Below are 18,301 nucleotides of genomic sequence, written 5' to 3' on the forward strand. Positions count from 1 at the left end.
TTACACATCGACTGGTTTCGCTTAGACCAAGCTTCATCAGGATATAATAATAACTAAATACTAAGACAGAGTTGTTGGTTATATATAGGTTGACAGACAGAGGGAGAAAGAATATAATTAGACAAAGATAACATTATTTGAAAGCGATACAAAGGATAATCAATAAGTGGAAGGGAGACAACAATATACATGTAATTAAAATTACCATTAATTGTTTGTAAATTTACTTTTAATTACATGTATATTGTTGTCTCCCTTCCACTTATTGATTATCCTTTGTATCGCTTTCAAATAATGTTATCTTTGTCTAATTATATTCTTTCTCCCTCTGTGTGTCAACCTATATATAACCAACAACTCTTGCTTAGTATTTAGTTATTATTATATCCTGATGAAGCTTGGTCTAAGCGAAACCGGTCGATGTGTAAAATAATAAATATTCGTGGTTAAATACAAAGTGTTTGTTTTATTTTATAAAACATATATTTTTTTTTTAAATTTAAAAAATCAAATTTAATAAATTCTATTATTATTAAGTTAAAAGTATAATATAATTATTAAGTTCTGCAAGTATTTAATATAACAAATATATTTAGAATTATATAAAATATAACAAATATATTTAGAATAACAATAATAAAATATGTATAACTGAAAAGAAAATTGTTATGGTAAAACAAAAACAAAAAAAATGCACATCATTGTAGTAACCACATTAGAAATAGAAATAAAGATAAAACTAAAGAAATTATAGAGTTAAAACTTTTTTTTTAAACATTGTCAGGAACTCATGTATTCCTTAAAAGAAGGAATTCCCTTTCAAATAGCCACTGTTGTACACGGATAGTAAAAAGGGATATAGAATTAATTGACTTTATATCGGTGTTTAAAGCATTGTATATTTTAGGAGCGATGAAGTCGAATTGTCGTTGAGCGAATGTGGTTCTAGTTTTGGGGAGCACGCATCCCAGGTTTGTTGAAAAGCGGGTGTGTACTTGTTGTGGAGGCACCAGCAAGTTATTTTTCCGTATGTAGCACAAGCTTGTCTTAGTAAATAACTGCCGAATATCTAAAACCCTAATTTTAGCAAATAGTTTGTTTGAGGGGTGAGTGTAGGTTGGTATTTAAATATAATTCTCAAAATCAGTTTTTGTACTGAAATAATTTGGATTGATAAATAGTTTTGTTTGTTTAAAAACTCAATTCTTTGAGAAAGGCATACATATACAATATTATACTGATGATTCAATCCAATATTGTATTTGTATGCCTTTCTTGAAAGAATTGAGTTTTTTACGGACAAAACTGTTTATTCGTGTTGCGTATGTACGGGTGCAAACAAATAATTTGTCGTAATATTGGAAAGCAAATACCTTACAAGAAGCATATTTTAATAAAATAAATTAATTAACGCTATCTATGAACACATAGAATATAAAGAACTTCGCGTTTAACCTTAACCTTATAATGTCACATTAAAAGTGTTGTTTTTTTTATTTTAATTAAATTTTCTTTTATGAATTTAAATAACAAGTATGAAACATGCTGTGTGCAAGCAATGCATCTTGTGTGAGTACTGTGTTCGAGTCAACTCTGGTTACCATACCTGTAACTAATTAAAAATTAAAAATAAATCTCGCAGGTTTAGTCCTTAGTTCAAAGTTTGAACATGATAATTCAATATGTAGATTGTAGGTGCATACTAATCTAAAAATGAATGTTTTATGTGCAGTATTTTCAGTCATAGAAGAGCAGGGATGTGTCACTCAGATTTAGAACAAAAACAAACATAATAAAAACACTCTTTTTCAGTTAAAAAGTGACCAGCCAGTGTCAAACATTAATAGTCGTTAGAGTAACGCATTAAAATTGATAATTGGCCATATTGGCAGCGTCAGACCATGCGCCATGTCTGGCTCCATCCATAAATGTGGCCACACGGTTGGTAGCAGCCAACGTGTGATTAGTTCCTCCGATGACTTCTCCGCATTCAGGACATTTGCTCTCCACCATTGCCCCACCACAATCAGCAATACAATATGGATGCCCTTTGGAGCACATGAACCAGTGGCCCTGTGAGAAGCCCATGGCCTTGACAATAATACTCCTCTCACTAGCTGTTAACGGTACCATAGCTACTCTCTGTCTAAGAGTGTTAATTTGTACAACAACTGACTCACTTGTTTTCTCATCAAATGGTTCAAAAGAATAAATGACCAACTTTTTCAAATTTATTAAATCTCTCTCGATTTTGCTGCGATACATTTTGAACTCGTTGCTATTTTCAAGGTTCAGCAAATCAATAATCCTTTCCAATCTCGATATCTCATTATTCATTTCGCCAGACTGTTGTTCTGTAATTTTGGTTCCTTTTTGCTCAATAGACTTCAATATAATTTTCATCTGGAGATTTACTATCTCCGAATCGCAGTTTTTCAGTTTACAGTAAACGTCCATGAGTTTCTTCAGTACATCAAATGTGAAAGCGAGTTTGTTTAAATCCAAGGCACTGAGTTTCATCACTTGTCTTCCCTTGGCCAGCGCCATGTTTGATATCACAGACTTCTTAAGATTCTGTAGCTGAAGAGTCCAGAGTGGCACTGAAATTAAAAATGAACTTATTTTTATATTAACATACCACAATAATAATTAAATCCAAACAAGTATCAGAAAATTACACAAAAGAAGATTACTGTTGCAACATCGATGCTGAGAGCAAGAAATTACAACTAAATGAACTAATTACGACTAAATAACACCTTCATTTGTTGTAAATAAAGGTGCCTTGTGGAAAACTTAAACCCGCATTAATATTCAATATACCTTTTGTCGTTCGTTTCCAGAAATACAAAACTATGTTATCTTGTGTAACTTTCAAATGCGTTTAATACATAAATAAAATATAATTTCGATGTTTGATTAAAATTACACTCCTAATAAATGATGAGAGAAATCTTATGAGAATGAGACAAATAAGATCGGTGAGATTGGTACCAAACACCGTGGTAAAATAAAAAAAAATTAATCCCAAAACAAAGGTAACGTCGTTACCTTAATTCTAATAGCATATAACAATTTTTTTTTGATAAATAAGGATTATGTAAAGTTGACAAATAAAGATAATGATCATACAGTTTATACCTTCTCTTATAAAGTTAACAAATAAAGGTTATGATCGTACAGTTTATTCCTTCTCTTGTAAATTTGACAAATTTTACTTCAATCCTACTAGAATTAAGGTAACGATATGCACATTCGGAATTTATAATTTTAAAAAAATATCAATAAAATAATTCACTGAATATAGGAAATGATTACGCTGTTATAAGTTTTATAAGTTATACTAGTTGGCTGAAGAGACGATGTATGAATGTAAATGAGGCAAGGAGTGTATGTCAAGACCGAGTTGTTTGGCAGTCCGTCCTCTCTGCCTATCCCTGTGTAAACGGCGTGATGGGCCGCCGCACAGTGGGCTGAAAATCGCCTTTCATAGACATAGAGACTTGAATTTTCAAGGGTATTTTTTTTGCTAGAAATGGATTCTGCTGATCATTACTATGCTATAAAATGTCGTACGAAGCAATTGCGTGTACAAATGAAGGAGTTATAATTTTTTTAAGAAAAATTTGTATGGCGCTGACATTAAAAATGAGGCTATCTCTGGAATCATAAGGTTGGCCGTTCTATCTTTACACACAGATAATACTACTATTTATTTGTATTTTTTTGACATACTTCATATTGTGGCGCAAGGTGCGATTATTTTTTTAAAAATCCTCAATGTTGAAAAAAACCCTTTTTAATGTTGATGATTCATTTTAATGCTTAAATGCTTTTAGGCTTGCAGTGTAAATAACATATTGTAAACTTGACAAAGCATACTCATATGTAAAGCATTTAAGCATTAAAATGAATCTTCAACATAAAAAAGTATTTTTTTCAACTTTGAGGATTTTTTAAAAAAAAATCACAAGTTTCGCCACAGTACAAAGTATGTCAAAAAAATACAAATAAATAGTAGTATATTTGTGTGTAAGGATATAATGGTCAACCTTATGATTCCAGAGATAGCCTCATTTTTAATGTCAGTTCCATACAAATTTTTCTTAAAAAAATGATGACTCCTTCATTTGTACACGCAATTCCTTCATACAAAATTTTATAGCATATTAATGATCAGCAGAATCCATTTCTAGCCAAAAAAAATACACTTGAAAATTGTCTCTATGTCTATGAAAGGCGATTTTCAGCCCACTGTGCACAGTGTTTTGGCTTGCAGTGTAAATAAAATATTGTAAACTAGACAAAGCATACTCATATGTAAAGCATTTAAGCATTAAAATGATTCATCAACAAAAAAAAGATTTTTTTTCTACTTTAGGATTTTTAAAAAAATAATCGCACCTTGCGCCACAATATGAAGTATGTCAAAAAAATACAAATAAATAGTAGTATTATCTGTGTGTAAAGATAGAACGGCCAACCTTATGATTCCAGAGATAGCCTCATTTTTAATGTCAGCGCCATACAAATTTTTCTTAAAAAAATTATAACTCCTTCATTTGTACACGCAATTGCTTCGTACGACATTTTATAGCGTAGTAATGATCAGCAGAATCCATTTCTAGCAAAAAAAATACCCTTGAAAATTCAAGTCTCTATGTCTATGAAAGGCGATTTTCAGCCCACTGTGCGCCGCACCGATAAGTCGCACAATGGACTCTGTAAACCCACACCTTACATTCAGATTTTACTTTTCTGCGCGGCAGCCTGAGGTTTGCGTTAAATATACATTTGATTAAACCATGGTTAAAAAATAAAACAACCCAGTCTTAGTGACCTTATGTCTATAACCATCTTATAAATATTGTAGGATATTATTTTAATGTATGACAAACCATCTGGCTATTATGCTAATTCCGAACGTTCATTGCTTAGTTCTTAGATCTTGAATACTTTTTTATTCCCACATCGCTTGGTCTCTTACTAATTGGGGCGAGGGACGCTGTACCGGACGGTGTGTACCGCTCCCGGCAGCCGCCATTGCATAATGGTCGAAGCACCGAGCGGGAGCGTAGTTTTAGAACTTACGTTGAGCTTCGATACCTCCAGTCCCGCTCGCCCCCGCGTCGCTTCCCCACACCGCGGGCGCCGGCTGGCCCAGGCGACCGCCCGGAACCAATCAACGCGCCCCTAAGCAACTCTGTACGGGACAATATTTTGAACTTACGATTTATGGAAATATTTAGATTAGGTTTTAGAGAGTTCGGCCGTAGATATTACGAAATAAAAGACATTGATAAAACGGCCGGACTCTCCTTAGCATAATTAGTTTTTTTTTTTTTTTTTTTTTTATAGTGAATACCTCACAAGAGTCCCAACTGCTCCCGTCTGGAGCCAGTGAGACTATGGCATCCCCAATTGGGGGATGTTGTGAGGCTGAAGGTAAGTGGGGAAGGGAAAGAGGAAGGTGGGGAAGTACCTGGCTATTCAGATCTAGTCACTAAACACGGCTAAAGCCATTTGGAGCAACGTTTCAATTCTGAATGGTGGTCTTACACCAGGGCGATACTGGTAGTATCTTCCACTCTGGAACGTGCCGCAAATATACTATATATTATTTTAATTAATTAATTGTGAAATAACACAAATTAATCAAATAAAATTTATTGGCGCACGCCGGGTTATAAAAATGTGTGTTAATTTAGAATTAAGAAAATGAAATAAGATTTTCCCTGAATATGTTGGGCCGGGGACCCCCACAGTGTATGAATATATGTACAATTTATTGATAAATAAAAATGCCAGAGAGGAGTGGTTAGGATCGATTAAAAGAGCATAAAGAGTAGAGTAATTCTAAAGGTTGTGACCTCCGCTAATTAAATCTTAGTGGACGTCACAGCCCGCGGACCACCAACATCCCGCAAATGAAGGCAGCGCGTTGACCCCGCCCTCCCCAAAGTCGGGAGGAGAGGGGGATTGCGCAATAAATGCGGCGCGCCAGCCTTCAGCACGTCTCTCTATGCCTTGGACCGCCACCAGCTACTCTACTCCTGCTCTTCCTGACTGCTTCTTTCTGGATCTCAACTAGGATCTTCTTTGACTTGACTTCCCCCTGGATGGCCTCTGCCTGCCTCCTCCCGCACCGAGGGTAAAGCAGATCCCGGCCCCAAACTGAGCAAGAATAAAGCAGATTCCTGTACCGACCAGAGCAATGATAAAAGCAGATTCCTGTACCGACCGGAGCAAGGATAAAAGTAGATTCCTGTACCGACCCGAGCAAGGGTAAAACAGATTTCTACCCCGGACCTAGCGGCTAACTACGGACTGACCGGCCCCCTATCATACAGTCTGTATAAAAGACCTAGCTGGTCGATTACAGACGCTACTGGTTCGTTATTTCACCCCGCCGCTCTTGCTTACAGTCAGGATCCCTGGAAGTATGTTACAGCTGTGACCGATAAAAGGTCATGCTTTGCTCTAGAAAGTTAAGTTACCTAACTTCGGCAACCTCTGGCTGATCTGATCCAAGAGATGCTTTGTTAATCGTCTGCTTGGAGAAATACTGTGGGGAGGTGGAAACCATCCCACAGACTGCAAGAATCCAAAAAATTCTTGCAAAAGACCCAGGGGCAGCAAAAGGCCCATTCAAAAAAGCTGATGGAGGATATACCAACAGTTGGGAGGAGGAGTTGGAGGTACTGCTGGGGAAACATTTTCCCGGCTACAAAAAGTTAGAAGCAGATGATACCGGTCCACCACCAGCCCGAGTTACACGGGAAGGTAAGGACTGGGACACTGCGGCTAAAATAGTTACTCCCTCCAGAGTTAAATGGGCAATCAGAGGGTTTGACCCTTTTAAAAGCGCAGGAGAGGATGGAATCTTTCCGGCACTTCTACAGAGGGGCCTAGATGCAATCCTACTTCCGGTGACGAAGATCCTGAGGGCATGCTGTGCCCTCGGATACATCCCCATACCATGGCGGAAGACAAGGGTAGTGTTCATACCCAAACCGGGGAGAGCTGACTACGACCAACCAGGTGCATTCCGCCCAATTAGCCTCACCTCATTTCTTTTGAAGACAATGGAGAGGCTAATGGACAGGCACATAAGGGACGGGGCACTGAAAGAGAAGCCCCTCCACGAGTTACAGTTTGCTTACCAAGCAGGTAAGTCAGTCGACGCGGCACTGCACAGGTTGGTGTACAAACTGGAGCAGGCACATGCGACTGGGGAACTGGCGGTAGGGCTATTCCTGGATATAGAGGGAGCATTTAACTGCACCACTATTAAATCCATTGATGAAGCGGCAGAAAGACATGGACTCGACAAAACCACCAGAAGGTGGCTGAGGAACATGCTCTCAGGCCGGATACTTACGGTGACAAGGGGTGAGGTAAGCATCAAAGTGCTGGTGACACGAGGGTGTCCACAGGGAGGGGTCTTATCACCCTTGCTGTGGAGCCTGGTGGTGGACAACCTCATCCAGAAACTCAACAACAGGGGCCTATATACGCAAGGGTATGCGGATGACATTGCAACCATAATAAGGTGTTGGGATGCAGACACAACCCGAGGCCTTATACAGTCAACACTGGCAACAGTGGAAGAATGGTGTGAAGAAACAGGACTGTCAGTCAACCCAGACAAGACAGAACTAGTAATCTTTACGCGTAAAAGGAAACTAGAAGGATGGAGCAATCCAACCTTCTATGGAAAGGAATTAGAACCCTCTGACACGGTTAAGTACCTCGGAGTCATCATAGATGCCAAACTGAGCTGGAAAAACCAGGTGGAAACTGTAGGCAGAAAGGCCTGTGCTCTGATGTGGGCAACTAGGCGAATCTGCGGCAGAACGTGGGGTCTCAAACCTAAAATGATGCAATGGCTTTACACAGCCGTTGTAAAACCAAGGATCATGCACGCAGCCCTGGTCTGGTGGAGGAGAACAACACTGAAAACAGTGATGGTCACACTCAATCACATACAGGGACTTGCATGCAGAAGCATCACAGGAGCCATGAGAACCACTCCAATACTAGCCATGGGAGTGCTGCTGAACCTACCCCCACTAAACATAGAAATAGAGGGGGCGGCGATGGCGGCAGCCTACAGGTTACATTGCAATGGCCAATGGAGAGGAGAGTTGCCCAGAAACAGTCACACGGAGATAGGAATAAGACTGAGGGCAATTAGTCCGACGGCTGGGATGAAGCAGGACGGCAAGCAAGCCGAATACTTCTTCGGACAGCTGTTTAAAGTGACGTACCCCACAAGGGAGGAATGGGACTCGGTCCCAGGTCCAAACTCCAAACAGGAACTAATCTGGTTCACAGACGGGTCCAAGATGGAGGAAGGAACAGGGGCCGGGGTCTGTCTACAGGGATCTAAGAGGGAACTCAGTATACCTCTAGGAATGCACTGCACTGTGTTTCAAGCTGAGATGAAAGCCATCTTAGCCTGCGCACAGGAGAATATGAGTATCGGGTACAGAAATAAGAACATAAACATATGTTCGGATAGCCAGGCGGCCTTAATGGCACTGGAAAGTAACCGATGCGACTCCAGACTGGTGATGGAATGCAGGACTATCCTAATAGAACTGGCGACCATCAATAAAGTAACCCTGCTCTGGGTACCAGGACATAAAGGTATTGAGGGCAACGAGCGGGCTGACGAACTAGCAAGGAAAGGGGCGAAAGCACCACTTGCGGGATCTGAGCCGGCCGTAGGAGTAGCAGCTTGCCACACCAAACTACATATCAAGAGGTGGGTCAAATCCCAACACTGGAAGGAATGGAAGAAGGCACCCGGAATGAGGCAATCTAAAGTACTCATAAACGGACCGGACCCTAACCGAACCAGGCAACTACTCGATATGGACAGAAACTCACTGAGGGAACTGGTAGGACTATTAACGGGACACTGCCATCTCAGGAGACACATGCAACTGTTGGGAGTGGAAAACACCAACATCTGTAGGAAATGTGAAGAGGAGGAAGAGACTCCAATTCACCTATGGTGCCAATGTCCCGCTCTGCTGGGAATAAGGCTCAGATACCTGGGAAGACACAGTGTGGAACCAGAAGACATCGCCACATATCCAATGACAGCCCTGGTGAACTTCATAAAAGGGACCGGGTTACTGGCAAGGGAATGAGGTAAAATGGGAGATAGTACAATGGGCCTATGGCCTAAGTGCTTGCGGGGAACGTAAGTAAACCGACTCCGACTATAAAAAAAAAAAAAAAAAAAATAATCGTCTGCTTCAGAGATCTGCTAACCCAGACGGAGAAAATATTCATTGAAACCATTTTATAAAACCAAGGGATATCCTATAAGTACCGACGTGTGGTCTGACAGACACCTCGACCGTTCGGGTTTCCGAGTTACATATGTTAGCATAGTTGTATTACTCCGTGCTTCTCTCTACCCCTCCAGCAGCTACCCGAAAGCGTTCATGGAGAGTGGTAGTATTGGCGCGTGCATAATCGGTATGTTATGACTTTTATAAGATCGCCAATGAACTGTCGGTACTTACATAATATTTTTTTCTCATTTATTTACAATGTCAAAATGCATCAGCCTGGATCTTCAGGCACGAAACGGGCAAGGCCAAATGATATTGATAGTGGTTCTGTCACTCAAAAACGATACTAACATGTATGCCTTCCACGAGAATTGCGCTCGTCGATAAAAAGAGTTCTTGGACCAGATGCACCAGAAAATCTAAGAGAAGTTATTGAAGTGGGGGTAAATAACCGAAAAAGCTGTGTCATATCTGTTCCTCGAAATAAAACGCATGACTGCATACACATGTGACATTTGTACCAAACATACTAACACGCCTGTTTGCAAAGACTATTTGTAACTGCTTGAATATACCTATTTAGATGGCTTGTGATTTTTTTTGAAAACGGCTGGTTATTCATGTTTTTCAATTATGATATTTAAAAAAATGTTATTTAGCTATAAGAAAAAAATGTTTTTATAGATGTTTTCCAGGGTTTAATTAGAATTTGTGTAGTCTAGGACGGGTTGTTTTCACAGAATTAGAACAATTCATCAAATTTCAAAGATGATTTTTAAGTTCTGTGAAGGTTCTATTATTATATCATTATTGACCAGTTGCTTCACAAAACTGAAATGGTAACAAAACTTGGATAGAACCTTCACGGAACATGAAAATCAACGCCGGTATGTACTAAGTAACTAAAATAGCACATCGGTACTTGAAGGTTCCTTTGGGAGGAAAGATACAGGTGTAACCCAGTTCTTCAATAAACCCATGAAGTGGTTGCTTAAATATATTACTACAGTAGAACCTCGTTAATTCGAAATCCACGGGACATCAAAAATCAAATTAACAAATTCCCTGTAATTCGAAATTTTATGAAGAAAAAAAAAAGATGCGAAAATCGATTTTCTCCGCCGCCTCTTCAAATCCGGGTGGTATTTTAGGAGTAAACTCGTATTAATACCAATTATTTCTTTATTTTCGTGGCCGATTACCGTAGCGGCCGGCCCTTTAAATTCAGATATTCGCAATAAATTTGTAAAAAAGCGATATATTTCCGCGTAAAACGAGATTTCGCGGTAGATTTCCATAGCGGGCGGCCCTTTATTTCGAATATCTGAATTTAAATTCGTAAAAATACGATATATTAAGGCGTAAATCGAGAATTCGCAGCCGGCTCTTTAAATTCAGATATTCAAAATAAATTCGTAAAAATACAATATATTTCTGTGTAAATCGAGAATGCGCGGCCGATTTCCGTCGCGGCCGATCTTTTAAATTCAGATATTTGATGTTAATTCGTAAAAATATGATGGTGGGGTTCGAATTGACGGGGTTCTACTGTATTGTCGAACTGCTATAAATACGTATCAAACTTGCAAATTGATTGTACCCAAAAATAATAACAATTGTGTTCATCTTTAAAATTGTGCATTTATTTAATGATCGTGTTCAAGTAATAGTCATGTTTATTTAATAATCATGTTATTAAAGGTCAACAAGGCCCAAGATTATGCTCAACTATGGTAACGGACATTTCTGGCGCAATAACTGTTTTCTGATCGACTTTCACCGCATAGTAAATCCTTCCATATAAAAGAAAAACATAATTTAAAAAAAAACTTTTTATTAAAACTTGTATTATACAGTACCTATTTATAGGCAATAAAATCATTAGTATTCAAACAGACTGCAAGAATGAGTTCACGAAAATATTTTCCTTTCATCGCACATTTTTGATACAAGAGTGTATTAAAGTAATTAAGAAAAGAAAAATAAGATTTTTTAACCTGTCCCACTTAACTAAATCTATTCAATAATGCAGTTTTTTTCAATCTTAGTATTTAGACTTTTTAGTCACAAACACGGTGTTAGGTCTACAGTCTACACATCTTTACTTTAAAATTCTATAGAATAAATGTTAACATATTTAAATTATTTTTATATTATTTAAAAATTAAAGTAATTGAAAATATAATAGAATAATGGCTCATTCCCACCTATGATATAGATCAGTGGGATCAGACTTTCTACGCCAAAGATCACCCAATAGAAATAGAAACTCAATGTCAAATGAGCTTTAAGCTTCTTTCTATTCTATATATAGAATCAACAACCAACCATAGAATAGAGCTTCTTTGATCGAAATAGAATAGAACAAGTGTGAATGTATAATTATTAAATTCAAAAATGTTGAAATAGATCAGTGTGTTTAAACATAAGGTAAAGCACGTAAAATAAACATTAAAATAATATAACACAAAAAACTAACTAACTAACCATCTCGCCGTTTCCCCACAGGGGTAGGCAGAGAGGACGGACCGCCAAACAACTCGGTCTTGGCACACACTCCTTGCCTCATTCACATTCATACATCGTCTCATACATACTCTTCTATTGTTCTGACTCTTGACATGGCCCGACTCAAGTATCTGATTCACTCGGTCGTGCCATGTCTTCCTTGGGCATCCACGACTTCTGCTACCATTCACATTTGCAACATATATTCTCCTTACACTCCTTTCTTCGCTCATTCGCTCTATATGCACAAACCATCTGCGTGTGTCCCAATCTTACTCATTACGCTTACATCAGCCTTGCACTCTTTGCGGATCTCCACATTTCTCACACGATCATACATGGTTTTACCACACATAGGCCTCAGGGATCTCATTTCTACAGCATTCAGTCTACTTTCATCATTTCTCTCCCAGTTCCATGCCTCACTTCTGTACATCAGGGTAAGTACCAGCACTCCATTTCGAAGCTTCTTTGGACAATTTTTTGTTAGCGCCAACTGCGTTCAGTCCTCTATTAACCCATTGGCCTCCGAATTGTTTTGTACCGAAGTTTTAAATCTGCAGTGGTGTACTAAATCTTACATAACTTTTAATACTAATACATAACTAAACATGCAAACGAAACAATTTTTTTAAATTTACTCGTTCATTGAATTAAGGTATGCAAAAAATATATGCAGTTTTTAAAAAAATAATAATAATATGATTAAACGAGGATATAAAAATATTTTTTTTATAAAAACCATTTTTTTTTTCTTTTTTTTTATAATTGGATTAAGAAAAGTTTTACATTAATCATACTTATGACCATAATATATTTTATTTCAATTTGGGCTGATGTTAGCCGCCCACCACGCATTTTACGAACAAGCTTGTCAATTCCCGAACCACACGCTATTTAAAAAAAAATTCAATGACGCTGAAATATAACAAAATTTCAATCGTAAATATCAGGAAAAAACTGTACCAACGGAGTCCTGCCAATTACTACGAAATGAATGCTTAACTATCTACAGAGCGATTGGCATTTAAAATTTTAAACACAGATGTCAATAATGTATCCCTTTTTCGTTTTTAAGCCGACGACACCAGAGCCGCCGGGACGGCGTCGTTTGAGGCCAATGGGTTAATGGAGTTACCTGCATTTACCCTTCTTTCAATATCTCTTATAATAATATAACACAAGCACTAGAAAAAACAGTAGTGCATATAATAGTTACTTCTTTCAAACACACAAAAAAGAAAACAAAAGAATAAGAAGTTATAAAACATATTGCATAAGAAACTTGAAGTTACAAACACCATTCAAATTGTGCACATGTAAAGTCTTTTACGTACTAAGATTAGTAGTTGACCAGCCCATGTTGAATACATCTGATCAGGCCGTTTCCCTCAATTCAGAAATTGGCTTGACGACTGGAGGAAACCAATGAGTGATGCGTTCCTCCGATTACTTCTCCACATTCAGGACATTTGCTTAACTGCATCGCTTGCCCACAATCAGCAATGCAATACGGATGCCCTTTGGAGCATGTGTACCAGTGGCCCTGTGAGAATCCCATGGCCTTGACAATAATGCTCCTCTCACTCGCTGTTAACGGTGCCATAGCTACTCTCCGTCTGAGAGTGTTAATTTGTACAACAACTGCTTCACTTGTTTTCTCATCATATGGTTCAAAAGAATAAATGACACGTTTCTTTAGATTTATTACATCTTTCTCAATTTGGCTGCGATACATCTTGAACTCGGTGCTATTTTCAAAGTTCATTAAATCAATGATCCTTTCCAACCTCGATATCTCGTTATTCATTTCGCCGGACTGTTGTTCCGTAATTTTGGTTCCTTTTTGCTCAATAGACTTCAATATTATTTTCATCTGGATATTTACTATCTCCGAATTACAGTTTTTCAGTTTACAGTAAACGTCCATGAGTTTCTTCAGTACATCAAATGTGAAGGTGAGTTTGTTTAAATCCAAGGCACTGAGTTTCATCACTTGTTTTCCCTTGGCTAGCGCCATGTTTGAGTTCACGGACTTCTTAAGATTCTGTAACTGAAGATTCCACAGTGGCACTGAAATTACAAACGCACACTCGTTGATAAGTAATAAAATAGGTATTCAAACTAGAGTTGGCTTTTAGAGGACACGGGTGACTCAAAATACCCATTGATGTAAGCAGGTAGTAGGTAAATAAAAGCCTGTTTTAGATATCAGGAATCTCTATTTGTCTGTCGAGAGAACATGATTCAAGATACCCGGTCTACAGAATTCATACACTCATGGTCAAAAGTAACCCGAACGGTCATTGGTGCTTCGTGAACAGATTACAATGATTGGGTAGTTTACAACCGACCCGGGACTAATTCAAACTAGTTTAATACCTCACTTACGATAGCTACCGTTATCTATAATTTGGCCTAAACTAGGTACAACCTGTTTCCAATTCTGCCTAACGGAACTTACAGCTAATCGGTCGGGTACACAAACGTACAACCTCGCTGTTTCTAGTTCTGCCTAGCGGAACTAACAGCTATATCGGTGAGGTACACAAATGTGCAACCTCGCTGTTTACAATTCCGCCTAGCGAAACTTACAGATGTATCGGTCGCGTACACTAAGTTATACGGGGATTTACCTCGGCTAACTGATTAAAGTTTCAAACAGAATAGATGTCCATGTAAATTTGGATTTGTATTTTATAGATTGATTCAAATATATGTGATTATAAAATGGGTACAATGTGCATATAAATGTGGGTTAAAGATATTGTATAGATTACGAAATAGGTGGAACAAAAAATATACCACAATATTGGTATGCATTTTTAGCCTCAATACATATTTTTTCTTACACAGCATCAAAAGAGTTGTACAGTTCCCACGAGATCTACGATCTGTTTTCAAGAACTATTTTAATAATATAATGAAAACGAATAAAGGTACAGCTTGACACACTTGACATCTTTACAGGCAGCCAAAGGAAGAACTAATGAAAAAACAATTTTATTTTAAATCCACAGATTTTGTATCCACAAAATTTATGCTAGCGATGCCATCGACTACAAAGTAAAGTGTGTTGATCTGCACTGACATAATATGTTATCAAGTTAGGTAAATAGACTTTAAAACCTTTTTGCATCTCTTCCTTGGTGTTTGTTAGCAGGTCGGTCACATTCGCTTCCAGCTTAAACAGCTCTACTTGGTTCTGTTTGAAGTCACCGAATATTTTTTTCTTCACAGCTTTAATTTTAACCTGCGATTGCTTCACAATGTTCGAGTAGCGCGGTGTGTTGACTATGGGGGTCTTGCACTGCGGACATGAAGGGACAAATATTTGTCCGTCAGGTTTTTCCTCCATCCATCTGTCCAAGCCCTCCACTTCAACGACATGAGGGCAGTCGATTAATTTAATGAACCTGAAAGTTAAAAAAAATATATTTATTCTACTCGGTGGCGATCTGTCGATTGTCAGTTTTTCGACGAACACAAAGGATTCGCAGTATCCACGGAGCAAAGCACTTAGATGATTGTTTACACTTTCGCAGTGGCAACTAGATTGAATCATGGAATAAACATGATCGGCGTCGGATCTTGATCGTGGTAAACTGGGGAAACGGGTGTGCACAAAAAGTTCGCTGTAGATGCGCATTTGGTGTGCACAATGCGTCCACATAAGCGAGCGTTGCAACCTTTGTTGCTTTGCATGTTGTATGCGCCTTGATGTACTTTTTTTTTTACAATAGCTCCACACAGTAACAATGTAAAGGTAAAACAAGTAAGCTCACTGAATGAGATAAAAAAAAAAAAATTTCGAGACATTCAGTAATCTGCTAAATGTCACAATGTCAAATGAAACCATGTCAAATGTTACAATGTCAAATATGACAACGCCAATTGCGATAACATCAAATGTCACAATGGTTAAAACATTGTGTGGTAACTAGTTCAGACTTACCGGGCATCCTCTTCATCTTCGTTTCCAAAAAATATTTCGGGAAAGTCATCCGGTTTGCAGATGTTACATACTGCCGGGCAAACCTCCCCACACAGGCCGCGGCAGGGATGACCACACTTCTGTACCTTGTCGCAGGCCTCCGAGCACATGGGGATATCGCACTCGGAGCCGCACGATTGTTGGCAGGCATCATGGACACATTGTCGCAAACATGGTTCCTTAAGCACAAAATAAAAATTATTAATACGAAATTCAATTCTCAAATTATCAATACCAATGCCCCAAATACAGAAAGATTTTTGTTCTCTTTACTGGATTGTTTTAACTCGTAAACCCGGGGGGCTTGACACCTTATTGAATTCACATAGTGAAATGGAAGTGTGCTGCAGTAGGTATGTTTTCGTCGGTTAGTAAATGGAAAACGGCTATCGATTTAAAATATTTATAACAATGAAAACTTCATCAACCTAAATCTTTATTTTTCTACAGAGTGTTTGAGAAATCTCTTCACATTTCCGCCACTGAATAGATAATGCAGGATAGAAGTGCCTTCAATGTTGTTTCGAAAGAAACCCACTGTAACCCACTGTTTTGGTTCTACTTCTTAAAATACACTATTTACACTCACTCTGTCTCTCTCTCACACTTCCTGGCATTGTATATTGCCATTCCATGTGATCGAAATGATGATGGAATAAATTTCTGAATAATGTCAGACTTTTGAATCACAAAACACGCCCAATTTCCATTTCTTGTGTCTCATAATATGATTTCCACCAAACCCTTAGATTTTTGTACTCGGGACTTGAAAATTTTCAAATTGGGATCGTAGTATGCTATGAGTGGCTACAAAAACTGAACTTAGCCAACTTCATGATAGAAGTTTCTGGAAATGTTTCAACAATACAATATCAACATTTTAGCTGACAAGCAATACGTCACGCGACGAGAGCAGCTTTAAGTGACAATTTGGGTTCGTCAAGCAGTGGCTTGAATTGCCTCCAATAAAGCAGAGCCACTTGTAACGCCTAGTATTGCGTCTAATAATATATATATCTAGGGAGGTATGTTGGTCATTACCTTGCAAGAGGCACACGGCACACCGCATTCATGAGGACATTTGGAATGTTTGCAGCGAACTTCACATTTCCTCTTGCACGGGGGACAGGCCTCTCGGCACGGTTGATCACAGCTAAAAGATTATTATTTGCAGGTACAAAATATGTGACATGACAATATTATTATTATTTATGGCACTTTGCAGTTTTAATTGAGATTGCGCTTAATTCGAACATATCGGGGCCCAAAAATTTTGTCCCAAATAAGCCAAGTTGAAGGTAGGTATTTTTTAATTTTATTTATTCTTTGAGCTTTTTATCTAATTTATTTATTCATGTCCCATTTGGGCTTTTATATTTTATTAGTTTTAATATTACAGTCGTGATAAAAATGAGGACATAATATAAAATATAGAATGCACAATCAAGTAATACAGATAAATACATATTTCTTAACCCCTTGTTCTCGCGAATAAGGGGATAATAAATAACTTTTAGATAAATTAACAAATACAACCAAATTTTGGCATATTACAAAAGGCTACCGGAATTCAACTGCCACAACAATTGTAAATATAACCAATGAATACCTGTGTCCGCAGACAAGAGTGAGTCCGCAGTGCTCCCCGCAATACACATGCAGCCTCCCTCCGGCGCATTGTCCGCACGTGCCCTTGCAAGTGTGTTCACAGCCTTCTAGTAAAGTCTCACAAGGATGAGGACAGAATAGCATGGTCATCACTGGACCCACATCTGCACCTAATATCAAATGCAAATAAAACTATCAATCAAACTGACACATACAAGGCTTTTTAATTATGCCAAGTTGGTAATATCAGGGTTAACCTCTCAGACAAAGACATTTATTTACTATGTGTTCCTTTGAGAACTGTCAAAACGTGATAATTTTTGTGTTATTTACGAGTTTTGCTAAAAGCTTCATAACTCACGTTTTGGGAAACGTAGCCTCATTCTAAAAAATGTTTTGGAAAGATTATGAAATACACTATCGCATTGTGTTGTTATACGTAAATATTTGCGTTTCTAAATATACATTTTATAAAAACGTCAAAAATATGTAAGAATCGCTTACCATTATTTCAAACCCGTGAAAAATGTACTTTTTTCTGAGTATCATAAAGAAATAACACTTTATATATTGAAGAAATATAATTAAAAACTATTAGTCACCTCAAAATATTAACCGTCCAAACTAAAATATTTTTAATAAATTATTTAGAAACGCAATAAATTATGAACGAACAAGATGACAGATTCAATCGGCTTAGATAATGCACTTCTACATTCCATAGATATTCTTGAATACAGACGCGTAGCGTTATTCATTATCGATACTCTGTTTTTTAAATCATGGCAATCCGTATACTAGTGATGGAAATAAATCGATTTTTGTAAAATCTCGCGCGTTTACGTGAAAAGACATTCTAATGTCTTGACCGCTATTATCA

The 18,301-nt window shown here is 37.9% G+C and overlaps 1 protein-coding gene across 3 annotated transcripts in view; it reads right to left on the minus strand.

Annotated features, from left to right (window-relative positions):
* Positions 1–597: 597 nt before the first annotated feature.
* LOC149424110 (NFX1-type zinc finger-containing protein 1-like) overlaps positions 598–18,301 on the minus strand; it is a 79,639-nt gene continuing 61,935 nt past the window's right edge. Inside the window, exons 21-26 of one of the 3 annotated variants that reach the window (XR_016305774.1) lie at positions 17,423–17,591; positions 16,855–16,966; positions 15,775–15,992; positions 14,949–15,235; positions 13,157–13,892; positions 2,464–2,600 (exon numbers count right to left, since the gene is read on the minus strand). Coding sequence is in view for 2 of the 3 variants with exons in the window: in XM_089651286.1 (XP_089507412.1) it covers positions 1,864–2,600; positions 14,949–15,235; positions 15,775–15,992; positions 16,855–16,966; positions 17,423–17,591 (1,523 nt within the window). In the remaining variant the exon portion in view is untranslated. Of the gene's footprint in view, positions 2,601–10,971; positions 13,893–14,948; positions 15,236–15,774; positions 15,993–16,854; positions 16,967–17,422; positions 17,592–18,301 lie in introns of those variants that run through there. The other 2 variants (XM_089651286.1, XM_089651287.1) reach the window with 2 other exon arrangements.

This window comes from Hesperophylax consimilis, chromosome 4, assembly GCF_061612785.1.
Source record: "Hesperophylax consimilis isolate HC1 chromosome 4, BYU_Hcon_1.0, whole genome shotgun sequence".
NCBI lineage: Eukaryota > Metazoa > Arthropoda > Insecta > Trichoptera > Limnephilidae > Hesperophylax > Hesperophylax consimilis.